We start from the raw sequence: 27,298 nt of genomic DNA on the forward strand, positions 1-27,298 counted from the left end.
CAAAAATCCAAAGCAACAGGGGTGCCTGGATGGTTCAGTTGGTTAAGTGTCTGACTCTTGGTTTTGGCTCAGGTCTTGATCTCGGGGTTGTGGGATCAAGCCCCGCGTTGGGCTGCTTGTCCCTCTCCCTCTGCTCCTACCCTGCCCCTCAAATAAATAAACAAGTAAAAACTTTTTAAAAAAATCCAAAGCAACAAATAGCTACCCTTTGGCACCAGCCCTTTTTAAAAAATTGTTCCTATTTCAGTGCCTTTACCATTATACGCATACACTACAAATTTGTTCACATTCATTTTATAATCTATTTTTTATTTTTTATTTATTTATTTTTAAAGAGTTTATTTATTTATTTGACAGAGATAGAGACAGCCAGCGAGAGAGGGAACACAAGCAGGAGGAGTAGGAGAGGAAGAAGCAGGCCCATAGTGGAGGAGCCTGATGTGGGGCCCGATCCCAGAACACCGGGATCACGCCCTGAGCCGAAGGCAGACGCTTTAACCGCTGTGCCACCCAGGCGCCCCTATAATCTATTTTTTAATTCAACAATTAGCATGCCCAGATGAGCACACTCATGTGCTTGGAATCATTCAGGGTGCTGGGTTTTTTAATTAAAAAACAGATCTATACCTAACTTCACGGAATGTACAGTCTAAAAGTGCTTATTTATACAAATCAAAATAGATTGCTTAGTGACAAAGCTATCAGAATTTTTAAGGCATGTCTCTACTAAATAAAGTCATTTTCTCACTACTCCTGGGTAATTTACCTCTTTGCCTCTGCTTTTTTATATACCCCTGCCTTTATTCACTTTCATTGATCAGAGAAGCATAAAGTAGTGGAAATTAAATATTTCCATTTTATGTAATAATTGGATTTTAAGATAAAGGTTGTACCCACAGCCTAAAATCTAATTTGAATATAAAGTTTTAATATTATTGACTAATTTTTTTCCCATTCTATCTTTGAATCATTTTGCTGATCAGTAAACATTGTCTGTCCAAGGACAGATAAAAATACCAAGCATTTCATCCGGAGCGCTTGTCAGAATGAAAGGTAAATGGCGAGATGAGGTTGCAGACTCAGCCATGAATGTTACAGGTGTGTGTAGTACACGGCACCATCACAGAGCAGGAGCCCCCACCATCATTGGTTTCCTTATCTTTCTCCAAACAAACCAGGCAGTTCAGGATGTGTGACAAGGGCCAGAATATTACAAAACAACATTGATTCTGACTCTGATCGTCTGTCGAGGTAAACTGGAGTGGGAGAAGAGGAAAGTGTTACAGGCAAGGCAATGCTGTTAGGATGGCAAACAATAATCCCTCCGAAAAAAATTCTTACAGTCTCAATGTCAGGAGTCTTGGGAAGGAAGGAACGCAGAGGCAACCTAGAAATCAGAATAGTCTTTGTAGCACTGTCTCTTCTCTGCACCTTGCTGTATTAACTGAGCCCTTCCTTATGCCTGCCAGTGACCAAAAGTAACCAAGGAGCGTATGGAAGCAAGTTGGGGGGGATGCAGGGAGACAAGCTTGGATGAAAGAGAGGTGCATCGGGGACACTGGAGGTGGAAGTGGTGGGACAGAACAAAAAAAGGGTACAATCTTACTGGGACTAAGATATTTGGAGACTCTGACTCCCAACAGACCTCTGGGCATAATTCCAGGCCTTAATTAGGATTCTGTAACAATTTTTAAGAGAAGGTGATTTTCTGAAATATCACTAGTTTTTCTTTGAGTCACTTATGCTGGGTCTTATTAAAGTTTCCAGCCATTCTGCTCACTTTATCTTCTAAGTACAAATGAGAAACAGGAACGGTCCATATCACAGCTACTGGGCACTTGAAATAAGAAATCTGAACACAAAAAACAAGAACCAAAGCCTACGAGACACTGGCTGGGAAACTTTGCGACAAGCTGGGGACATCAGAACTCAGACCCTCTAGACAATGCAGCTGTTCTCACCAGCGCTTAACATAATAGAGCTTGGGGGCACCTGGGGGGCTCAATCAGTTGAGTGTCTGCCTTCGGCTCAGGTCATGATCCCAGGGTCCTGGGATCGAGCCCCATATCAGGTTCCCTGCTCGGCGGGAAGCCCGCTTTTCCCTCTGCCTCTGCCTGCTGCTTCCCCTGCTTGTGCTGTCTCTCTCTCTATTAAATAAATAAAATCTGGGGCGCCTGGGTAGCGCAGTCGTTAAGCGTCTGCCTTCAGCTCAGGGCGTGATCCTGGCGTTCCGGGATCGAGTCCCACATCGGGCTCCTCCGCTGGGAGCCTGCTTCTTCCTCTCCCACTCCCCTGCTGTGTTCCCTCTCTCGCTGGCTGTCTCTCTGTCACATAAATAAATAAAATCTTTATAAAAAATAAATAAATAAATAAATAAATAAATAAATAAATAAATAAATAAAATAAAATCTTATATATAATATAGAGAGCTTGAAGGGGTGTCAGAGCACATCTCATCTCAGCTAAAGACCATGGGAACAATTCAGTTCCTCTGTGGCCAAGCCCGGCACTAGACCTCCAATTACTTTCTGCTAATAATAATAATATCTGTAGTACCTAGTGAGCTCCGGGTATAGCCCAACCACTTCAGGTGTTACGTCATTCGATCCTACAACCATTCCCATGATGTAGGTACATATGACTATCTGTACGTTCTCAGGTGAGGACTCTTGAGGCCTGCAGTGCACGAGTTATTTGCTCAATCTCAAAGCTGATGAAAGTGCTGAGCTTCCTCCCCGGGGCCCACACGGTCTCCCTCCCCCAAGGAGCATGCTTATTTCCCTACCATCAGCCTCCCTCTTCCTTCACCCATGGAAACATCTGCAGAGAAGCCCGGCTAGTTGGTGCTTCCCTTAGCTTCATTACACTTCATTGTGCAGGAAATTACTGAATTCTGCTTAGCAGAATTGTACATAGAAAATATCATCGGAACACAAGGTCTTGAATTTAGTAATGCTGGGTTGTCTCTGTAATTGGGAGAGAAGAGTAACAGCTTGTTTGTCCTCATTCTTCCCAAGATCCTAACTGTTCCTTGAAATGGTTTAAGCAATTTGCTGCCTAAGAAGGACTTCATTATCTCCGGTTTCAACTCCTTTGGTTCTGCGTGAAAAATAAAGAATTTATAATCATGAAATCACAGGAGGGATGAGAAAGTTGATGTACTCGTAAGCTGAAATTTGACTGACTTTGATAAATTATCTAACTGGCAGTTGAACCCCATGCCAGAAGCAGAAATGTGCGCAAGGCCTCAGACTAACCATATCACACCCCCTTGTAGTTACAAAAACTCCCACCTATTAAAAAGCCACCAACCAGTGCGGCCTGCTATTGTCGCATTTCTGCTACTTTTTCCAATTCTAGTGCAACGAAAATCACCCTTTGAGTGCCTAGGTCAATAAATGCCATTCTTTTCTGCTGCACAGAACCTGAAGCGGGTGGCTGAGACCTGGATGGACGAATTCGCCGAGTACATTTACCAGCGGCGCCCAGAGTACAGGCACCTGTCCACCGGGGACATCTCCGCCCAGAAGGAGCTGCGCAAACAGCTCAAATGCAAGGACTTCAAATGGTTCATGGCTGCGGTGGCCTGGGATGTGCCTAAGTACTACCCTCCAGTGGAGCCCCCACCGGCTGCCTGGGGGGAGGTGAGGAGAGGCTGCATGAAACGTGCCCTTACCCCAGGGTGTCCTTCTCTCCCGGGCTCAGGAGGCGGTAGGGCTTGCCAAAGCCTCCCGCTCCTCTGCCCTACGGCCAAGTAAGATCAGCTGAAATCATCTCCCAGAAATGAATGTGCAACATTTTTTTAGAAATTGCCAGGGAGAAGCTTTCAGCCCTCAGCCTTGATAATCCCACCCAGAACCCTTGGCTGCTATTGACTCTCCAAATGGATTTTTTTTAATGCACCGGAAAATATTTTTATTTGAGGTTAGTGAAATTGCCCTAACAGCTTGCAAAGAATGCAAATAGCTGTCATGCTACTGCGTCAATAGTGTGACCTGATCTTGATAGAATCCCTCACCGTCCTCCGTGCATAGCCTTGTTGCTACTGGTACGTGCAAGGATGAGGTGATGGAGCGGCCTGACTCTTTTCCTAGCGGGAGGTGCTATGCAGAATCATGAAGAAACGCATTACCGTAATACCCACGGCCCTGGCGCAGGCAGGAGCCGCATCGGATGCTTCAGTAAGCACTATCCTTTCCATCTCGGAATGCTTCTTTTTGATTCCACCTCGTGATTTAAAATGAAAGAACAGAATAGCCCTGGTTCCCAAATTTAAAATTCTATCTTTTTGGCATAGAAAGGACTATTGTGCTGGGTTCGGTTCCATTCAGTCCTGTTACTATATAGCCTTCTCCTCAGAGAAAAGCATATGCTAAGGCAAGGACTAAAATTGGATAGGGTGGATTTATCCTAGCAATTTAATCTGCTTTTAGCAGGAGGCTGTGAGGGGGAAACTGCGGGCTGGGTGGGATGCTAGCGCTGTCCTGGTTCTCAAGGCTTTCAGAAGCCAGGAGGTGACTATAGTGCCTTGTGGGGGAGCCTTTTCATCATTGTCCGTGGTTTTGTGGTGTGGGGGAGAACTTGCCTTAGCCTGCTTGGTGTCTGATCTGCGGCTTGGCAGAGCTCTGAAGGCAGGTCGCCCCAGGGCATGGCAGGAGCGGCCGGGGGACCGAGGTAGTGTTCTTGGGTGAGCAGTCCCAGCTCGCCTTGGAAAATGTTTCGTGTGCACTGCCTGCTTTGCCAAGAGGGTCCAAAAAGATGTCGTTCTCTACCTGTGCCTGGGATACCCAAGGCACAAAGGTGAGAGTCAAGGTCAAGAACATCACTGCATGCATGTTCCATTGCCGAATGTTTTTGAATATGCACATGGTCCTAATACTGGCTGCTTAAGCCAGTTAGCGATCTGGTCTGATACTTTGCGTCTTGAACATTTCATTAAAGCTTCCCTGGAATATTAGTCATATTCGTCTGCTCCTATTAGTTTTAGCTATCTGCCGTGGACTCCATTTCTAGCGGTGGAAATGTAAAGTAGATCCCAAGGAGAGCTTTCTTAGTCTATGGCATGGCGTGACACAGAAATTTGTTGCTCGATAAGCAGGAGAGCGCCTTTGTAAGGTGTTTCTGGTTCAGGTTATATCTACCACCTATGGTCATTTAAATGCAGTCCTGTCTTAGTGACTCAGGAATACTCTCAAAGACCTCACAGCATCATTGCGTGATCCACAGCCAGTCGAAATCTCATCAAGCTTTTCTCCAACTCCTGTGGAAACATATATTTTGCTTCCTCTGTGGTTCCTACTTCCAGCTGCAATAGGTCACATTTTCCCTTCGAACCTGACTAAACCATAACGTGTATTTATAAAGCTCCTGGCTTGGAAATAGACTCAAAGCTTCCACTGGTGTTCTAAAATAGACACGACTTCCCCCAGAAAACTCAGAATAACTGTCTGAAGGCCAGGTAGCCTACGGCAAAAGGTTGTTATTCGTTGCTTTCGACTGCCTGACACCTTTACGTGGCTTGCCTGGCCCATGGGAACATTTGCATTCACCATTTCTGGTCTACACAATTAGACATGGAAAGGATAAGTTTTTTTTTTAACATGATGGCAAATTTCTTTCCCCAAAGCTTCAGCACAGCAAACGAAAAAAAAGTCATATTTAGGTTTCAGGAAAGAAGAAAATGGGGCTACAGTTCAAAGGCCAATGGCATTCAGTTGCATTTGTTCAACGAAGGCGTGGTCCACAGCAAGAACGAAGACCTGGAAGATTGGAGGAAGGCAAAAAGAAAGGAAACCAACAAGTGACGAGGGATTGGACTGGTAAATAGTTTTCAAAAACACCTGTTTTCTAAACAGAGTAGGTCCCTGAGAGTAGAAATGGTGCCTGTACATTTAATGCAGGAGGCAAGAGAAGTGTTGAAAAGCAGCTTGATCTAAAGGAAATCATGAGAAAGAGAACTATTTTCTAACTATCTATGAGGTAATAGCAACCTACTTCTTAACTGTGGATAAAAATGACTAAAAGTGCGGAATACATCTGTGGTTCATTTTATCTCTGAAAACAGCTCTTTTGAAGTTATCACCCTTGTATTTTTCTTTTCCCTTTGAAAGGGTATTTTTTTAAATATTTCTTTTATTTTGGAATAATTTCAAATTTGCAGGAGAGTTGCAAAGGCGGTACCCAAAGTCCACAGATAATCTTCACCCCAGTTCTTCCAATGTTAACCTCTGACTGTTGGCCACGTTCACCACAGTGCGTTTAAACTAAGTAATGAACGTCGGTACACTACCATTAACTAAACTACAGACTTCATCCAGATTTCACCAGTTTCTTTCGCTCATGTCCCTTTTCTGTTCCAGGATCCAATCCAGTGTGTGAGAGGGTTGTTTAATTTCCTATAAACTTTGAATTAATTGTTAGAATGGGCAAAGCTCCCAAATAAATGTAAAAGGTCAATTGCTGTTTTTGTAAGAAAGCGAAAAGGGAAATGCAGACCGTGTGGCTCTTTGAAAGCGGGTCTAGAAAGGAACCACAAACCTCCAGCAACGAAAACACAAGAATCCTTTATGGGAGACCTGTGCCAAAACCAGGGTAACTGGCTGTTTTATGCACTTGTACTTGGAATGGTTTCCACCTGCTGTTCTGTGCCAGCCTGATTCTGGGTAAACAATGAAGTGCTTAGGCAATTTTTGGCACTGGTTGTTAGAACCCACCTTGTAAAGGATACGTTACAGGCCACAAATAGCCTATAAACTGCAACTCATTTCCCTAACAAGTTCAGCTGCATTATTGCCTTTGTCTCCTAACTCATCTCTCTGCTTCTGGCCTCCCTCCCTTCAGCTTATTCTCAACAGAGTCCACTAAAAATGGGAGATCGGGCCACTTCTCCATTCAGCATCTTTCAATGGCTACTATCTCTCTTGGGGTAAAAATCAAAGTCCTTATCTATGCCTTGAATGATCTGACCCTTGCTGCAACCCCTCCAACCTTCTCTCTTACTATTCGCCCCCTCTTCTCTAGGCACACTGGCCTCATCACCACTCCTCCAACAGGCCAACCACGATCCCACCCCAGAGCTTTTGTACTTGTTCCTTCTACTTTGAATCCTCCAGCCCCGGGAATCCTATGCCTCCTCGTCTCACTTTCTTCTGGCCCCTCCTCAAAAAGTTATCTTCTCAGTAAAGCCGTCACTGATCGTCCCATGGTGTGCAACAACCCGCACACACATGCACACTCGTAATTATACGCTCCCAACCCCCCTTCCCTGCTTCATTTTTCTTCTCAGCTTCCATCGCTGTATTACAAGTTATATACTGCGTATATTTCTCATGTTTCTCGTCTATTTCCCACACTAGAAAGAAAGATTCATGACACAGAGATTTTGTTGATTTGTGGAATTACTACTACTCTTCAGTGGCTAAAAAAAAAGTGTTTGGCATATAGTATGTGTGCGATAAATATTCATTGAATGAATGAATGATGAATGAATGCAGGATTTTAGCTCCCTCTTGCTCCCCTTGCCACTCACTGCTCTGCCCAGGCGCCTGCACAGAACACACCGAGCTCTTACTCTGCTCCACCACAGGGGGGAAGAGTCTCTGTCCCTCCCTTGTTGGCCATACATCATCCATCACTTTGGAAAGCTTGGCCCAGAAGAGTCTGAGGTCAGAATCTCAGGTAATCGGTTGTGAAGGACTCTCAGGTCTCTGGTGCACATGACAGTGAAGCGAGATATTCCATATGCTCTTCTGATACCCTCAGGAGAAGAAGGGAAAAATCCAAAAGTGAAAATCCTCCGTTCTGGCAATTTCCAAACTCTCCCTGCCAGCTTCCTACCTAAAGGCAAGAAGAGATTAAAGTCACATCTGACAGAGAAGTGCTCTCCAGAGAAGTCCCTCCATCCTGCGGGTGGTGGGGACTGGGGCTCATCCTTGGGAGTGGGTGGAATGGGTGGAGCAGTGGGTGGCCATGGAGTCCAGGGAAAAGAAACGGGTTTTGAGCCGGGTACTAAGTCGAACATCCCTTTGTGCAATTCAGATAGAAGCCTGTGCTTTTCCACGCTCCTGTGTTGGATGGGGTAAGAGCGAGTTTAAAGTGGAAAACTATTCTTAAACCAGGCACATATGGAGTGCCTTTTTTTGTGTCAAGATACTAAATGAAAGCAGAATTTCCTATTATTTTTCTCCTTCTTACCCTTTCCCCTCCTTAGAATTCATGAATTTGCTGAAGACATTTATAGTATTGCTTTAGAGTCCAGAAACAAGAGTTCCGCTGAATCCCAAACATCGTGTGGAAGAGGGAATAAAAGATGCAAAATTGACAAACGTGCCTTTCCCACCCTGCGACGGAGAGTCTTCGAGACGTGTCTGCTTTCTGTCCTCAATGTGCCAATCTTGGCTCATCCGTCTGTCTTCTTGCAGTTGTGCAAAACTTTTTTTTTAAATCTTTATTTTAAATTCATCTCAGTGCCGAACTCCTTCGGCTGCTATTTAAATTCCTTCTTCAAGATTAATGTCTCTGGGAATTGTGGAACCTTCACACAGACCAGCGCCCTCGATCATTCCAGGGCTCCTCCCTTGCTTTGGCGGCACTTGACTTCTTTACGGTTGTTGCCTCCTCTTTCTTCTGTTCTCACGGTGCACAGGCTTTTCAGAGCTCTCGCGATCAGCTTCCATGAAAGGAAGTTTGGCCCTAGGCGGTGTGTTATCGGAAAGACCATCTGAGGACGTGAGGGTGTCTCTTTCAAACCAGTTCTGTGTAAATGCGGCCGATGAATAATGCCGAGGTCAAAGCCAGCCCTTGCGGCGCAGTGAGGGAGGCTGTCTTGCATCCCCTTGGGACAGCTGTGGCCAGTTTCCCCGCCTCCCCCGGCAACCCAGTCTTGCAACTGAGAAAGCTGCAAAGAGAGATTGTCCTGCCATTCCCGTGGCAACTATGCGGGGACCGGCCCTGCCATTCAGCCGCTATCTGTCTAAACCAGATCATTAAATGAAGCAGTCGTTCAGAGATGATTTGTCATTCTCTGAGTGTATTCGAGTTGACTTGATCTGTCATTTATTTTCCCAGGCAGAGGCAATGCCAGTACACCACGCTAATTCATCTCTCTGGAGCTCAACAACGAGGTTGAGAAAAATGTAAGAACACATAAAGAATCGCATTATCCTTTCAGATTTTACTGTGTGTTTTCTGAGTTCTCGACAGTTGAGACAGTCCAAGGCAAACTTAAAGCGTCTTATGATGAAATTGATTTTTAGTTCCATGTTGCCAGCTGAGTAAATTGGACATCTTAGTGGGAAGGCTGGGTGGCTCAGTCGGTGAAGCATCTGCCTTCGGCTCAGGTCATGATCGCAGGGTCGTGGGATCGAGTCCTGCATTGGGCTCCTTGCTCAGCGGGGCGCCTACTTCTCTCTCTGCCTGCTGCTCCCCTTCCTTGTGCACACTCTTTCTCTCTCCCTGACAAATAAATAAATACAATCTTTGAAGGGGAAAAAATGGGACATCTTAATGTCCCAGCAGTGGCAATTTGGCCCAGGTTGGCTAACAGATTTTTTTTCTTCTCTTATTTAAATATACCAAGCAAAACGTTCTTTTCTTTCTATTTATTTTGTTCTTCCTTAAAATATATGTATTCATTTTGACATGTTTTACACACTTAAACATATGCCTTTTGGGGCTCGCATGACAGGAGTAAATGAAACTTAAGCGTATGTTAGCCTAATCATTAATTCGTCTTAGTGTTTAATTTCCAGTGACAATTGGTACCTTCCTAATTCCAGGAATGACATAATATTAATAGAATTCGAGGATCACTCAGTTATCATAGCAGGATTTCCAATCCAGGCCTCAGGAATTGGCATAACAAGAAAAAAATTCGTATCATCTTTCCAGTCATGCACAAAGGCAGATCTCCATTCTGTCTGTTCTTTAACTAAGTGCACAGCTGGCTTGGAGCTAAGAGTGGTCTCTGCAGTAGCAACAGCCCTCAGCTTGCCTGAAAAATCCAGTGACCGTCCACAGGCCAGTGGCGAGCAAGAGTAAGCAGCGCAAAAAATGGGGAAGATTCTTGGGGTCTTGGCATAAAAGTGAGAAAATACTGGAGGTCAATTCCCAGTGACCCAGACTGATGCCAGAACGCATTCTGGAGCTTGGAATTTGGTTTTATTCATTTGCAGATGAGCAGTAGTTAGGAACAAGAGCCAATATTCCCCCAAGTGCCCTGACAATGTACTGTTAGTGGTTGGTGTTGTCTTGGCCCTGTCCCAAACCCTGAGAAATACAGTGAGCGCACTGCTTAAAGGTGCACATTCACAACAGAAATATTTTCATATTTTTAGCAGCCTAAATGGCATCAGTCAGTCTTAGATTTTGTGAGCAACCTGTCTTGGTTTGGGTGATTGGAAGATACCTGCTCCTATGCTTTCCACCCTGCCTCCTTGGTTAAGTATTTTCTCCATGTTTTATTTTCTCATAATTATCTCTTTACGTTTTTTGATCTACTTGAGTTATCTTTTGTCCTATTAATTTTGAGATTCAGGAATTGACTTTGACCAGTTTAGATTTCCAAAATCTGTCTTTGTCAAATCAACAACCCCGTAATATTTGGCTAAACCACCTCTCGCCTTAGACCTTTCCCTTTTTGCAGTGATGTGTGTAACTTTTTCTGTTGAGCCTCTGTGGCCCATGGTGCCTATTCGTTGATCAATTTCTGGATAAGACGGCCTATTCTTTAGGCCCGTTAGGAAGAGAAACTAACGGAAAAAGATAATTTCAGAAGGAGCTTAACTTTCTAGCTTGATCCCTAAAAGGGGAAGGATAAATCATTTTTTTCCAGTCTTGCTTTAGACCCAAGTCATCCAGAGCTAATTACAACTATCCAGGCTCTTTGCCTATGCTTTTTTTTTTTTTTTTTTTTTTTTGCCAGAATTGCCTACAAGTTTGCAGGAAACAGTTTTGCTCCAGATCCTAACATTCAAATACGCCCATTCTATTGGAAATAAAAAAACCATAAGGTGTGAAGCCAGAAATAAAAAGCTAAACTTTCTACAATATTCTTGCTTTAAGATATACTGAGATTTCCAATGCTAAACACACAGAAGCAGCATGGTTTTATTTAATCACAAAAACCAGACAGAACATTTAGGACGGCGAAGAAAAAACTCACGACATGGCTATCACTTTACATAAAACTGGTAACAAGGAGCCCCAGAATATGGGTTAGTGTAACCTAAGTACCAGACAGCAGCAGGGCTTGTGTGGGATGGGCAGAGGCGTGGAGTCCGTAATAGAGAGAAAAGGCAGTACTGACAGTTCTAGAAGCTGTAAATTAGAAATCAACAAATATTCACTCCCAGAAAAAGACGATCTTTTACAGAACAGGAACTAAAGCAACCAACTCTGCAAATTACCAGTAAAATTCAAAGACATTCTCACAGGCTTCAAGCTGAGGACAAGCATAAAAAGACGATAGGAAACCAACCAGAAAGGGGCCATGGGAACGTCAACTGTGCTGAAGCCCACCCCTATCTCAGAAACACTCCAGAATACTCTTTTTTGGAAACACGGAGATTCATTCTTTTCCTCTCTGGTGCCCACACCTGCCCTCATGGGAAAAAAAAGAAAAGAAAAAGACAAAAGATAAAACCTGCTGATGGTCGAATCCAAAATGAAACACAGCGGATGTCGGGGAGACAAAAGCTTCTAACAGGAGAGAAGGAAGTGTCTGAGGTAGATCTCAGAAAGCACTGAACAACAAACACATTTAAAGGGGACAAGACTGCTTTGCAAGGAAAGACCCTCGGAACTCTAGACAACACAGAGTCAGAGGCAGGAAGCTGTTGTAAATCTGACTTAGCTCTGAGAGACAAAGAGGCTGTAGCGTGTAATACATCACAGTAACAAAGAGAAAAGAGCCCTACGGAGGAATTTTCCTCTACCAGCCCAAGAAAACGAGTTTATTTATAGATAGAAAATAAAAGTAGATTACAATAAAACCCCATACAGAGATATTCGACAAGGATAAAGATAAAAGGGAACCCAATAAAGTTCCAACAGAGAATGAAAACATACTACAAATGTGGCCACAAAGACGAGGAAAAATGCAACATAAGATTTCAAAATGAGCTAAAAGTATCCTAAAAACAATCAAAGCTTGAAGGAACCATGCACATCAGAATTAGAACAGCTCAGAAAGGATACGGCCAGAAGGATAGGAGGCATCATGATGGGAAAAGAGAGTTGAAAACTCAGGAATGAAAAAAAAAAAAAAGAGAAGAAAAGAAAAAGGATTTCAGAAATGAAGGCTAAGTTGGGAGGAACAGAGCAGCAAGTAGAGCCCATGGAAAGCACAGTAAGAAAAACTGAGGCTGGAAGAGCGAAGAATGAAATTAACAAAGTGGAAGGAGAGAAAAGAAACGAAAGGACTCTACCAAAGACCTGGAACAACAAAGATGCAAAGGAGATTTAACATGAATTCGTGAAAAAGAAAGCTCCCCCCAGAGCGAAAGACATCAAATACATAAAACCGTAACTCAAGAAGCTCTTCATAAAATAAAATATTTGAACCTACATATTAAAAGAGCTATATTTGAGAAAGTCAATGAGAAGCCTCAACACCGAAACATATTTTTTTAAATTAAAAAAAAAAAAAGTAATTTTATGCACCCAAGCAAAAAAAAAACTAAGTAAAACTTCGAAGCACAAACATTTTCTACCAGAAAACAATGGACAACATTGAAAAGATGCTCCGGAAAATAAACTATGAGCCAAAATTTTTCTTTTAAGATTTTATTTATTTATTTGAGAGGTAGAGAGAGCAAGCATGAGTGGGTGGGGGTGGGCTGAGGGAGAGGGAGAAGCAGACTCCCCGCTGAACGTGAAGCTCCCACGGGGCTCGATCCCAGGACCCTGAGATCATGACCTGAGCCAAAGGCAGATGCTTAACCCACTGAGCTGCCCAGGTGCCCCAGAGCCAAGGATTTTATATCCAAACAAACTATGCCTCAAGTATGGAAGCCATCAAAAAACAGTTATGAGCAGTGAAGAACTCATGGATTATTTTTCCCAAGAGACTTTCTGAGAAACATACTAGAGAATGAGCATCAGAAAAGCAAGGGCTCCTGGGTGGCTCAGTTGGTTAAGTGACCAACTCCTGCTTTTGGCTCAGGTCATGATCTCTGGGTCTCTCTCTCCCTCTCCCTCTGCTCGCCCCCACCCCCCCCCCCCACCACTCACATGCACACACTCTCTCTCTCTCAAAAAAAAAAAAAAAAGTGCTGAAGAAAGAAAGAAACCCAAGAGATGTCAAGAGAAGGTTGGCCTAAGGTCTGGTAGAGACTAGCTATAAAGATAGAAGAATGTGCAAATTTTATATGTTCTGACAACGCAGAAATAATACAACTAACAAATAGGGAAAGTAAGTGGAAGCAGAATGAGTTCACTGATTGTCCCAAAGACATTAACTAGAGTTAAAAGAATATCACCTATGTTTATACACTGAAGAAGAGGGAAGAAAAAGGGAAAAGATTATAACCAACCAGTATTGTTTAAAAAAAAATTAAGCATTATCTTTAAAAAAAGGAATCATCAGATATTATATATAATATTAGTGTAAATAGTAGAACAAAAAATACAGACCATATTAAATACCAAAGATTACAAAGAGAAAAGAAAATGGATCACATAGTGATTATGTAGGTACAGTAAATACATAATAAATCAGTATGTCAGAGCTGTCACAAACATATAATTAGTATAAAGAAATATACTAAAAGAAAAATATCTATATTGACCATTAAAACAAATCTGTCCGCTGAGACATACCTAAACCAAAATGATACAGAATGATTAAAGATTAAAGAACACAGTAGAAATACCAGACAAGGTCAAGTAATAAGGGAGCAGAAGTTGAAATTTTAATATGAAATGAGGTAGGACAGGGGGGAGAAAAGCTAAAAAGTTGAAAGAGGCCAAAAAAGATATAATACCAGAGACTACGATCTATAGAAAAACAACTTTGATAAGGTAGAAACTTCTGGAAATGAAAGAAGAAACAGAAACACACCAATAATAGGACCGCTTAACTCCCATAATAGGTGGGCCAAAATTAATAAGGATCTATATAATTTAAACCATGTAATTAATGATATAAATCTGTAAATCTGTTTAACTCTGAAACATTTTTTAATTTACCTTCTTTTCAAGTACACAAATTTAAAAGTATGTTAATGTTATATAAAAAAAACCAAGGGTTTTTTTTTTTTTTTACAATTTATTTATTTTAGAGATAGAGAGAGTGCGAGAGGGGGAGAGGTAGAGGGAGAGGGAGAGAGAGAATCTCAGCCAGACTCCCCACTGAGCATGGAGCCCATCGTGGGGCTCGATCCCAGGACCCAGAGATCATGACCTGAGCCAAAACCAAGAGTCAGCCTGTTAACCTACTGAGCCACCCAGGAACCCCCAAATATACATAAGGTTTGCAGCAGAGATCCAAACATAAGAAGAGATCTGAATATAAAAATCAAGAAAATAAACATGCTATGATCTTAAATTTGAATTGGAAATGTCAATGTGAATTCATGACTTTTTTCCCCTTTCTACAAATACAAGTTTTCTAGCTCTATCCACTGAAAAGGCCTAGCTAGAGACAATTCAAATCCCATCTCAGGGAGCGCATCTAGCTCTCACTGTGGTCTCTGTATAACATTCTCCACTAAATGGAAGTAAGGATACTTGAAGAAATGGTTGAGTCCAGTTGTGGGGCAGGAAATGTAGAAAAATGTGCAGGGATATTTCTTGCTCCAGAAAGCAAGGGGAGTAAGGAAGCTATCAAAAGCGGATATGGTCACATCAATGGGCCAGAGGAGTTAGCTAGAAGAGGTTCCATTTCTTATAGATGGAACAATATGAACATCAAAAAAAAATTACCCAATTAGTCAAATTATACTAAATATTTAAAAAGCTATAAATTGATAATGATGCTTTATTTTTTTTTTTTTTTGAAAGAGAGAGTGAGTGGAGGGGGGTGCAGAGAGACTCTCTAGCAGGCTCTATGCCCAGCACAAAGCCCAGTGCAAAACTCGATCTTTCAACCTTGAGATCAGGACTTGAGCCGAAATCAAGAGTCGGATGCTTAACCGTCTGAGCCAGCCAGGTGCCCCCGTGAGGATGGCTGAAAAGCTGGAGAGAAGAGAGCAGAAACAAAAGAAGAACCACTAGTCACCATTGGCAGTTGCTAGGACACCAAGTCATTACTTTGAAAATTGACATTTTAAAGGACAATAATTAAGTATCTTTCATGTGTTTCTGGTATAATATATATTTCGGGGTGTCCAAAGAACCTTAGTGGCTCAGTTTTTTCCTACAGATAATAAATTTAAACAGAAAAATAGAATTAGGAAAATCACTTAGGGGTGAAATGACAGGATGTGTGGGATTTTCTTTAAAATTATCCCGCAAAAAAAGAAGTCAGTTGGGAAGTGAATAGATGAACAAGCATGCCAAATGCTGGTGGTTTTCAAAGATCCGGTGCGTAGACGTCTTCATAATACAGAGTATTTTCGAATGCATTGCTTTGGAAGGTGTGTGGGAACATAATAACAATAGGGAAAGAGAAAGCAGGAGCATGCATTTTGGCGATGACTTGTAGGCATAGCTAGACATCAGCATGTTTATTTTACTTGTACCCTAGAGCTAAAATCATTATATTGAAACACATCATCGTATCCTATCGTGTTTGAGTGGCATAATGCCTCAATAATGTAATATTTTACTCAAATTTTATACTTAGAATATTTATTGGCTGTATCTGAGAACCAGTGTGGAATAACATGAGACAAAATGCTGTATAAAATATGAGCAGATGACACCTTTTTTGTCTGCCAGAATTCCTCTCTCTCCCCCCATCTCTTTCCCTCTCCTTTCTCTCGTTCATTTCTAAAGGTTAGAGCTCTGGTTATTAATTGTCTAGAGAGCTTTCTTCTTTCTCACCAGCCAAATAAAATGAATTGTTGAAGTCATACTATGATTAGTAAAATTTACAGAGTAGTTTGTGTTTTCAGAATGCTTACTGTAATTGATTTAATCCTCCAAATGTACATGAAACATATAGTCCAATTATTCATTTAACTGGATGGCAATAGAGACCAACACTGGTATCTTTTTAAAAAGAGAATGGAAAAGAGACACCATTAAACCATGGTCACAGGAGATGTTAGTTACCACGACCGAAATTGCTACGTAGCAATCTGGGTCAAAAAGTCGGTTCAATTTCGGGCATAAAGAAATAATCCTATTTAAAGGAAGTAAAATAGCCGAAGATGAGAGAACTAAAAAATCCTAAGATGCAGAAGCTACCAAACTGGAAATGTTAAGCAGGTGTCTAAGGCCGGGCTTCTCAAATGGACAACGCGTTCCCTGAGAGAGCGCTCAGCCTGAGCCCAGGGCCATCGGAGCCACGGAAAGCTCCTGCCTATCTTCCCAAGAGCATTGATTTTACTTAAAGGTTAATAGGAAGATAACAATGAAATGAAATGGGTATGTTACAGAATAGAATGCACAAAATACAACATTTTTTTTTAAACAAAGAGAATACTTCAAGAAAATGTACTTCAACCCAAGATTGCTGACCTCGCAGACACACATTCCCTCATTGTCAGCCTGGTCTGTGAGGCAAGGTGTAAGGGGCACCAGCCTGAGGAAAGGGCTGGGTGAATGAAACTGACACTCCTCTTCGAAGATCCAGAAACTGACTCTTTCTCGTTGCTCACGGTGATCGGATCCCCAGAGACTGACTCTCCCCAGCTAAAATGCACAGGGGCTGAGAAGAACACCAGGATGTCCACCATTAATTGTCCATGAAAACTACCACCGTCACAAAGCTCAGAAATCCACGTGTGAATAACACCAGTACTTTGGGGCCTCAGAATGCTACGCGTGTGCCCAGTGTTCACCGGGAATCTCTCTCGTGATTCTGCACGATAAATCACTGTCCGGGGAAGAGAAAAATTTACAATCATATTGTCAGCACATTCTCTCCATGTAAGCAGACGACGTAGGAGTCGGAAATTTGTTTGATGAACATGTAATCACAACATAGACAGAGAGAATGTTAATGGTGTCAGGGATGCCAGTGGGCTCGGTTTGCCAGAAAGAATAACCCTCAAAGTCTGTTGGCTACAAACTCCCAACTTCAGCTCTCTCCTAAGGACACCCCCACCATTGACACCGGAAATTTTTCCCATACATAGGTGGTTACTCTGGGCAACACTTGGATGTCATGTCCCACACTCATTTCTTAGTCACCTTTTTCTGTCCTTCCATTGCTGACAGCCCCTTTTAATCAACACATCTTTCTTTCTTTCTTTTTTTTTTTTTGTGCTGCTCCATTGAGTGGGACATTGTAGAGTTTTGCTGCCCATTCTGTCCCCTTCAGATGACCTTACATAGCTGTCATCCAATGTCAAGTGTTCATTCTTATTTCCCTTTTCTCATTCAGCAAATATTAATGGGCCGGGCACTGTACTTGTCACAATGGATGAATGGTGAGCACATGAGACATAGCTTTTGTTCCCATGTGGCTTAGGGACCAGCAAGCTAGGAGAGCAAGCTGCTTTCATAACATCGAAGGAGAGACATCTCACTCACAACATACCTGCGAAATCCTAGAGTTCTTGAAAGCTTCTTCAATGGCACAATGACTTCTGATGATGAGACCTTGTCTCCACAACCACAACACGGCAGGCCACGGTGTCCTTCCATACTCCCAGGGACTGGCCCGTGCATCTCCCAAAAAGAGCAAATCCACAGTCCATCCCCTTACGTTAATAGGCTAGCTGCTAGAAGTGCATAAAAGGGAGCGTGTAAAATGCCACATTCCACAAGACCCAAATTAAAATGTGAGATAATGAATAAAGTACTAAAATCCATAGACTCAAGCTGAGCTCACTCTGCTGCGCGAAAGGCGCGATGGGCAATGTTGAGGCGAGCACCAGGCCAAATCGGAAAGGATGGTTGTTCTCAGTCCCTTATAGGTTAGCGCACATCCTAAGTGCTTCTGAATTCCCAGACACCCCTGTTCAAACCCCAGCTCCAATATGTACTGGATATGAGAGAATTAGGGAAGTTTTTAAACTCTGTTTCCTTAGTAAAATGAGAGTGATTGTCCCCACATTCTAGAGTTTGATGAGGATTCACTGTCATGATTCATGTCAAGCTCTTACCTCAATGTCTGGCACATAGCAAGTAATCAACAGAAGGCACCTGTTCGTACTGCCGGGGGGTTACTCCTAAGAGTGGTGGTAGGAGTACTAGCAATAACTTGATTTAAATCAATGGATAACAGTAACTGGAGTTTTTGCTGTTGTTGTTAACAGGCTCTGGACATCTCAAAGCCAGATCAAGTCAGAATTACCCAAAGATATAATTCTGCATCCGCTATAGTTATTGATAATTAAAATTTGAAGTATTCCATATTGAGGGTCTCCTGCATGGCTCAGTCGCTTAAGCAACCGACTCTTGTTTTCAGCTCAGGTCACGATTGCAGGGTCCTGGGATCAAGCCCCGCATGGGACTCCTTTCTCAGCTCAGAGTCTGAGGATTCTCTCTCCCTCCCCTTATGCCCCTACCCCAGCTCGCGTGAGCGTTTTCTCCCTCTCTCTAAAGTAAATAAATAAATCTTTAAAAAGTAAATAAAGTACTCCATATTGAAAAGAGAAACTGGGACACCTGGGTGGCTCAGTCATTGAGCGTCTGCCTTCGGCTCAGGGCATGATCCCAGCGTTCTGGGATCGTGTCCCACATCAGGCTCCTCCACTAGGAGCTTGCTACTTCCTCTCCCACTCCCCCTGCTTGTGTTCCCTCTCTCGCTGGCTGTCTCTCTCTCTGTCAAATAAATAAATGAATAAAATCTTAAAAAAAGAAAAGAGAAACTACATTTCATTCCCTTTCACAACAAAGTGAAAGTGAACAAATATTCTTTCCCGAAGAAAATTGTTCTTGCCTTCTCTAAGAGATTTGATTTTCCAGAGAATTCTTTGGATAGAAGATAAAAATTAAATAAAACAAGGAAATTGAATCTGGAAAAAGAATTTCGTTTCGGTAGTGTCATACTCAATCATGACGTTCTGAGTGAGCAGTTTGGGAGGGGGGCTGGTGAAGAGTTAAGGTTCTTACTTATGTTGCCTACAGTCTGGTCGTTATACTAAGCAGAGGAAGGCAAAGGGACCCTATCTTTCAAGTACTCTTTTCTTTCTTCTATCTCTCTCTACCTCTCCAAATGAATTATAGAATTGCGTAGTAATTTAAAAGCAGACTTTGCCTCTTCCAGTTTATTAGAATATTCTCTCTCATTTTAAAAATCCTTTGAGCTGCCCTGCTTGGTTACAGAACACTGGCGACACAGCTGGAAAGCTTAGCTTGACTATTTGAGCTGCAGGTTACGAAGACCATCTTGGTTAATTTCTAAAGACGATAGTATGGGTTGGAAGGGAGTTAATCTCAGATAAGGCAGGATTAGAGAGGGCAAAATAAAAATAAAAATGCTTACCGCTTGCAAATATCTACAACTGGTCTTAATGTCTTCCCTGTAATGGGAAATAATCCCAGTCCTTTGGGGGAATTTCCAGACAGTTCTCTCTCCTAAAACAATTAGTCACCATCACAGAAGAATAGATAATTACATATATAATAAATAATATTAAAAAATTCTCTCTATATGTATTTTTGTAACTTTTCCCTTATGCATAAAATGGGTGCCAAATACCTCATTGGTGTAAGATACAATAATTCTCAAATACATTGAGAAAATTGTATTTACTCAGAGGCCTATTGAGCCCAAGTGTCTTCTAACATCCACCCCAAAGCAAGAAATTAGGTCCTGCCTTATATGCCTGCCACTCTCCCACAACTCGGCTTCTTCTCTTTTATGGATTTACAGAAAACTGCTCCAATCATCATCAAATAAGCACTGCATTTTTTTTTATTATAGTAAAATATATATTTACCTTTTTAACCATTTTTAAAGGTACAACTTGGTGGCATCAGTACATTCACATCGTTGTGTAACCATCACCACCATCCATCTTCAGAACTTTTTCATTATCCCAACTGAAACTCAGTACGCATTAAGCAACTCCCCATCTCCCCCTCCCCACAGCCCCTAGTGGCCTCTATTCTACCTTCTGTCTCTATGGATTTGACTGTTTTAGGTGCCTCGTAGAAGTGGACTCGTACAGTGTTTGTCCTTTAAGAGCTGTCTTATTTCACTTAGCCTAATGTCCTCAAGGTTCATCTAGGTGGTTGCACGTGTTAGATTTTCATCCCTTTTTAAGTCTGAATAAAATTCCACTGTGTGTATATATCACATTTTATTTATCCTTTCATCTGTTAATGGACATTTGCGCTGTTTCCACATGTTGGCTATTGTGTATAATATTGCTATGAACATGGGTGTACAAATATCTATTCAAGTCTTTGCTGTCAGTTATTTTGTGTATATACCCAAAAGTGGAATTGTTAGAGCATATGGTAATTCTACGTGGTAATTTTTTGAGGAGCCACTCTACTGTTTTCTATAGCAGTTGCACCATTTCATATTCCCACCAGCAATACACAAATGTGCTAATTTATTCCACACCTTTATCAAGATGCCGTTTTCTGGTTTGACTCTGTTTTGTTTATAATTCTAATGGGTGTGAAGGCATATCTCAATGTGGTTTTGGTTTTCATTTCCCTAACAATCAGTGAGGGTGAACATCATTCCGTGTACTATGGGTCATTTGCGTATCTTCTTTGGAGATATGTCTATGCAGGTCCTTGACCCATTTTTGAATTGGATTGTTTGGTTTTTGTTGTTGACTTTTAGGAATTCTTTATGTATTCTGTGTATTAACCCCTTACGAGATGCAGGATTTGCAAATATTTTCTCCCATTATGCATCTTTATATTCTGTTAATAGTGTCTTCTGATACACAGAAGTTTTTAATTTTAATGAGGTCTAATTTATCTATTTTTTTCTTTTATTACCTTCGCTTTTGGTGTCATATCCAAGAATCATTGCAAAATCCAAAGCTGAGAAGTTTTTCTATGTTTTCTTCTAAGACTTGTATAGTTTCAGCTTTTACATTGAGGTCTCTGATCTATTGTGAGTTAGTTTTTCAAATGGTTAAGGTAAGGGTCTAACTTCATTTTTTTGCGTGTGGATATCCAGTTTTCCCAAAACCATTTGTTGAAGACTCTTTTCCCCCACTGAATGATCTTGAGCCTTTGTAAGGACTCTTTTCACCATATATGGTGGTGTTTTTTCCTGGGCTCTTCATTCTAGTCCACCAGTCTATATGTCTGTCTTTACCCCAATACCAACTGTTGTGTTTACTGTAGCGTTATAGTCCGTTTTGAAATTAGGAAGTGTAAGTCTTCCAACTTTGGTCTTCTTTTTCAAGATTGTGTTGACTATTTGAGGCCTTTTGAGATTTCATATTAGTTTAAGGATTGACTTTTTTTTTTACTTTTGAAAATATATCATTGAGATGTTGATAGGAATTGCAGAATCTGTAGGTCACATTAGTTAATATTGATATCTTAACAATATTGTTTTCCAATCTTTGAACATGGGATATTTTTCCATTTATTTATGTCTTTTTTAATTTCTTCCAGCATACATAATATTTTAGGCAAATATTTCCACAAGAGCACTGCCCTTCTACCCAGGCAGGTCCCAGCCACAGCTTAGTAGGCTTCTCAGGCTCCCCTGAGCCCTCTTTCTTCTGTTCCCATGTCATGGTCTTCATGGGGTATCTTACCCCAGAATGCAGGGAAGGAAATTTGAGGTCAACACTCTGCTCCTGATGTGATATTTGGCTCTATTGTCTTGGCCTCACCTCTGTTTCTTTATGTAAGTCAGCTTCGTAGTTCAACTAGAACTGAAACTGCTAGCAAACTGAGCCCTGACCTCTCAGCCTGTAGCCAGTCAGCACATGGTATCACCGCAACTCTGACTGAGAGGAAGCCGAGAAGAGACATTGAAGTTTACAGTTAGTAAGTGTGGGGCTTTCTTGAAGCCCTAACATAAGAGTTGGAATCCTAGGTCTACCACTGACTTATTGTAACGTATCCACTCTTTGTGTAGAAGGTTGAGTGATGGCCCACAAAAAAAGGTATGCCCACATTTTAATTCCCAGAGCCTATGAATGTGATCTTATTTGGAAAAAGTCTTTGCAGTGAAATTAAGTTAAGGATCTTAAGACGAGATCATCCTGAACTATCTAGGTGGACCCTAAATCCAATGACAAGGCTCCTTATAACAGACACAAGAAAAGCAACACATAGAGGAGAAGGCCATTTGACGACAGCAGCAGACATTAGAGTGAGTAGCCACAAGCCAAGGAATGCCAGCCTCTACCAGAAGCTGGAAAAAGCAAGAACAAAATCTCCCCTAGAGCCTCTGGAAGGAGCACAGGCCAGCCAAGAGCTTGATTTTGGACTTCCGGCCTCCACAACTGGGAGAGACTGCATTTCTATTGTTTTAAGTTACCAGGTGGTCCCTTGTTACGGCAGCTGCAGGAAACTCATATCTTTTGGTTTCCTCATTGCAAAATAGAAGTAATAATAATACCTACCTCATCGAGTTGTTGTGATGATCAAATGAAATAATCTATAGAAAGCACATTGCATAGGGTCTAACACAGCAAGCTCTCAGTGAAAGGTTAGCTATTATTCTTTACAGTCCTTGAAACCTTGATTTGCATTACATATGAATGAGGAGGCAACACATACCTCAATCACACAAGACAATGGTTGAGAATAATTGTTTTGTGCATGAGTTATCTCTCAGTTGTGTGTGTGCGTGTGCGTGCGTGTGTGTGTGTGTGTGTGTGTGTGTGTGTGTTTTAAAAGCAAAAACTACAGCCATTCTCTTGCCTACTAATGTTCATGGGTACAGGGAAAGTATCTCACATGCACTCCAAAAAGCAAGTTCTAAGCTGTCATGTGTCTCTTTGTGGGAGGTGGAAAGAAATCTATATATGTGATAAACATGTGAAACAGACTTTACAGGCCACCAGATGTAGAAAGCAAGGATATTTTGTATGTCGAACTTTGTGTCTGTATATATGTACATTTTTCTGGAAAGTGCATAGCTTTCATCAGTTTCTCAAGGAAAGACTGTGACTCCAAAAAGTTTAGTATCACTTACATAAAATGACACTGACAGCCTTGAATGAAAAGATTAAAACAGGACTCAAAATATAACCGAGGCAAGTACCACTTTCAGCTGGAGGACCGCCTGTGGCTCAAAATTCAGCTGGAGGACCGCCTGTGGCTCAAAGAAGTCACTGCTGGAGCTTTGCCCACGACCTAATTCCAGGAATAAAAAGAGATGAGTCAGGATGTTGGTAAGGATTTGAGAAATGAATGCAAGCAAGTGGCTTTGAGATTCTAGCAATCTCCTCACTAGGCCTAGCGTGTGTGTAGTACAGAAAATGGCTATGAAACATATCCACCAAAAGCTTGTAGCAATAAATTCCTTCCAAATCATCCAAAAAATACAATCTTTGGAGAAGCCTCTTTGAGAACCTCTTAGATCAATTGCAAGAAGAATAAATAGCTGTCATTGTGACCCTTCGTATTCATCAGCAGAGAAACTAGCAAGAGAAGTACTTAACTGTCTTCTTTATTTAAAAGGAGGTTATTGAGTAAGTACTATATGTTAAGGACTGAATTGTGCCCCCCAAAATTCATATGTTGAAGCCCTAACTCTTCAGCAATATAACTATGTTTGGACATAGAGGAGGTAATCAAGTTTAAGTGAGGTCATAAGCATGGGGCTCTAACCCAGTAGGACTGCGATCTTATAAGAACAAGAGACACCAAGAGTGCCAACACATAGAGAAAAGACCACATGAGGACATAGCAAGGAGGCAGCCATCTTCAAGCCTTCAAGCCTGAGAAGCCTCAGAAGAAACCTTCTCTGCCAGCACCTTGATCTTGGACTTCCAGCCTCTAGAGCTGAGAAATAAATTTCTGTTGTTGAAGCCTCCCAGTCTATGATATTGCTACAGCAGCCCTAGCTGACTAATACATTATACACCAAAACCTATGCCAGGTGCTGGGCTTACAGAAACTATGGAGGCATAGCCTCTCCCCAAGAGAGCGCCATGGACTTGGGGTAACACTGCAGGCTGGCCTCCCAAAGGCCCCTGACATGAGATGGGGCTTCCCTGAGTTTTGCTTGAAATTGCCTGGACTGGCTGTTTAGGTTATTCATGTAGCCACACTCACTAGACTGGAGCTAGACTGATGTTGGGTTTCTCTGAGAACTCGGTTGCTTTGCTCTGCATTGTTTTGTTGTGGTTTTTGTTCTGCTCTATTTTCGGGGAGAAATAGAGTCTCGCTCTCTCCCAGGGAAAGGCTAACTCTTGGCTTTGAATACCCACCATTCATATCACAATCTTATCAAACCTCAGCCTGTTCATTCTCAGAACTATCCACCCATTGAATCTGATCAACTGCATTGATGGTTAATTTGAGAGGAGGCACATTATGCAAAATGCTTAGATGGTTAAGCAGATGTACGGTTATTGTTCAGAAAGCTGGCTGGAGGATCCAAGCACTTGAGATCATTACACTACCTGTTACACAAGATGATGCCCCAGGGCGGAATATCTGCTGTCACGGGTTTAAAGGGAGTACATTTGCTTTTTTATAGGAAATATTAATCAGTCGTCTTTATTAAATAGCTTTGCATGAATTTCTCTTACTACAAGACACAGTGATGGAATGCTCATCAGTATGACTCAGAAATTTAAGGCTAGGCCTTCAAATCTCATTATTTTGGTTCCCCATTTGTTTGATTTTGCTGCCGGAGGTAAGAAAGAGAGTGGAAATATTTTTACGACTACTCAGTTGTATTCTATAAAATGGAAAGGATATGGCTTCATAATAGAAGGTCCACAGAGAAACATTGCAGGGAAGTAATTATACCATGAAATATTTTATAAATATTACATTATAGTTCAGTATCCCAAATGTAATTTGACTTTTCCACCTTTTTTTCCCTTAAAGACCCAAGTCACCTCTTTTAATATGCTGACTGTGTTTAACAGTGATGAAATTTACAATAGAAAACTCAGACCCTGAGTTATCTTACTTGAAAATAAGGACAATTTGCTGACCTGCCTTAGAGGGATGGCTATTAAACTCAAGAATGAGTTCAAGAGAATCTACTTCTCCAGAGAACTTTAAAAGCCCATAGATTATCGTGAGTCTCAGGGATTTTGCTGCAATCCTGTCCAGGGTCAAAGGGTCACGTCCTTCTCAGAATCAACCCATAATTTTGATTGCAGATCTTCATTAACTAACGGTTCTAAATTTTACACAAGAGCTTAACATCTCTATATTAGACAAGCTTTTAAACCTGTCCACATTTCAACAACCTGACCTGAATTTAAAGGAAGAGTTATTTTATCTAGACACTGTGTTGTGTGAGTCGTTTTTCAAGTACTAAGAAGTTGCTTTATTTTTAATGCCCTTGGCTTTGGGGATAACACTGAAAGTGGCTTTTCATGATTATACTGGAACTGGAGCAAATCTTAGATTTATTGGCAATTCATAGGTGAATCTAAGATCCACTGGGAGAAGTGTTTGTATTCATAAAATAGCACTCCAGAAAAAAAAAAAATGCAAGGAACATTAAATGTCAAGACGTTAATCAAAAGATGAGGTGCTTGCCCAGCCCAATGAGGCTCAGTCTGAGATGGCTCCATGTCATTTTCTGAGTGACGGTAGAGCAGCTATGAGGACTAACCCTTTCTGGCTGCAGTCCATTCTGGGATTTCTTCTCACAATCTGGGGCTGCAATGGGGCCAAGCCACCTTCACAGCCCCCAAGCCAGCTCCTCCTGTGGTTTGCATTTGCCTCCAAAGCAGTATTTCCTGCTCGTAAACCTCTTAACGCAGGTGCAATTAGTGTTATTAGCAGTGTGGGAACAGCTCTTCCCTCCACAGAACACAGGAAAGCTCCTATTAACTCCAGACTTAAAATGCCTTTCCTGATTTTCAGATATCCCTTTGACAAGTTTTCCTGTAGATAAAATCTCAAACTCTCACTATAAGATTTTCCTTTGGATCTTATTTTCCCTCCTATTGTCCTCCTTTAATTTACTCACCTGCGTCTTATAAATTGTAGGGAGAAAAGGAGGACTCAAGAAAATCTGTTCATCTCCTAAATTACTCCTTACAACTCTTTTTTAAAGATTGATTGATTGATTGATTGATTGATTTGAGAGAGAATGAGAGAAAGAGAAAGAGAGCACATGAGCAGGGGCAGAGGGAGAGGAAGAAGCAGGCTCCACTGCTGAGCAGGGAGCCTGATGCAGGGCTCGATCCTCGGACCCCGGGATCATGACCTGGGCCAAAGGCAGAAGATTAACCAACTGAGCCTCCAGGAGCCCCTCCTTACAACTTTTTAAAAATGTCTTCTTTCATGTTTCCGACATGCAATATGTTTTTTTATTTCATTACTCATGTGTGTATAATTCATACCAAAACATGAATAATTACCACCCGAGCTTTCAAAAATATTTGTTCAGCCAAACCAGTTATTGGTCATTCCCTCAACAGAGAATGTCTCAATGCCAACAGTGTACCCAGGAGAGGATACATGCTAAAATATTTCTTTCCTCGACTTTATGAAATTCCAACATCAGAACTTAAGGAAAGAAATCCAGACTAAGAAAATTCATAGTTTCTAAGCCTTTAAACTTACATATTTGTGGGTTCAAAAGAATAAAATTGTTCCATATTCTCCACTTAACAAAGGATGTAACTGTCTGTTGGACCCAAAAGAAGGTATTTTCTAGTCAACCATATAGGTCAGAATAAAGTCTTCACTGTTCTGCCACTTTCTGACTTTTTGGGAAATGAATTTTTCGATCTAGAATTCTGGAATTCTAGATTCAAAATCTCAAGTCTCATGCAAAGGTCAGGAAACTAGTTCTTGTCCTGATTTCCCATGGTTCCTTCTCTCATCCCACCACAGCCTCCCTGGAGTCCAATCACTATGGGGAACCACCTATTTCTCTTCAGTCGTGGACCTCAGTGACTTGATTGTCACTTCTTCAACCATTGGCTTGGCCAAGGGCTTTACCAAAGCTTCCTGATTGTTTTTATTTCTAACCCTGTTTCACCTCTCTATCTAGATCAGACCCTCCATCTAGATCTAGCTAGACTCCAACCCAATTTTGGACAAGGATCACTTCTTTTCTAAACCCAAGGATTCAGAACCTTCTTTGATCTTCATATATTCCTTT

At 41.6% G+C, this 27,298-nt stretch overlaps 1 protein-coding gene across 1 annotated transcript in view; it reads left to right on the forward strand.

Moving 5' to 3' along the window:
• The window catches only part of GALNTL6 (polypeptide N-acetylgalactosaminyltransferase like 6), a 1,130,868-nt gene that overhangs the window by 1,063,862 nt on the left and 39,708 nt on the right, over positions 1-27,298 (forward strand). The window contains exon 10 of the mRNA XM_026518852.4: positions 3,423-3,644. Coding sequence (XP_026374637.1) covers positions 3,423-3,644 — 222 coding nt within the window. The remainder of the gene's footprint in view (positions 1-3,422; positions 3,645-27,298) is intronic.

The sequence above is a fragment of the Ursus arctos genome, unplaced genomic scaffold (genome assembly GCF_023065955.2).
Source record: "Ursus arctos isolate Adak ecotype North America unplaced genomic scaffold, UrsArc2.0 scaffold_11, whole genome shotgun sequence".
NCBI lineage: Eukaryota > Metazoa > Chordata > Mammalia > Carnivora > Ursidae > Ursus > Ursus arctos.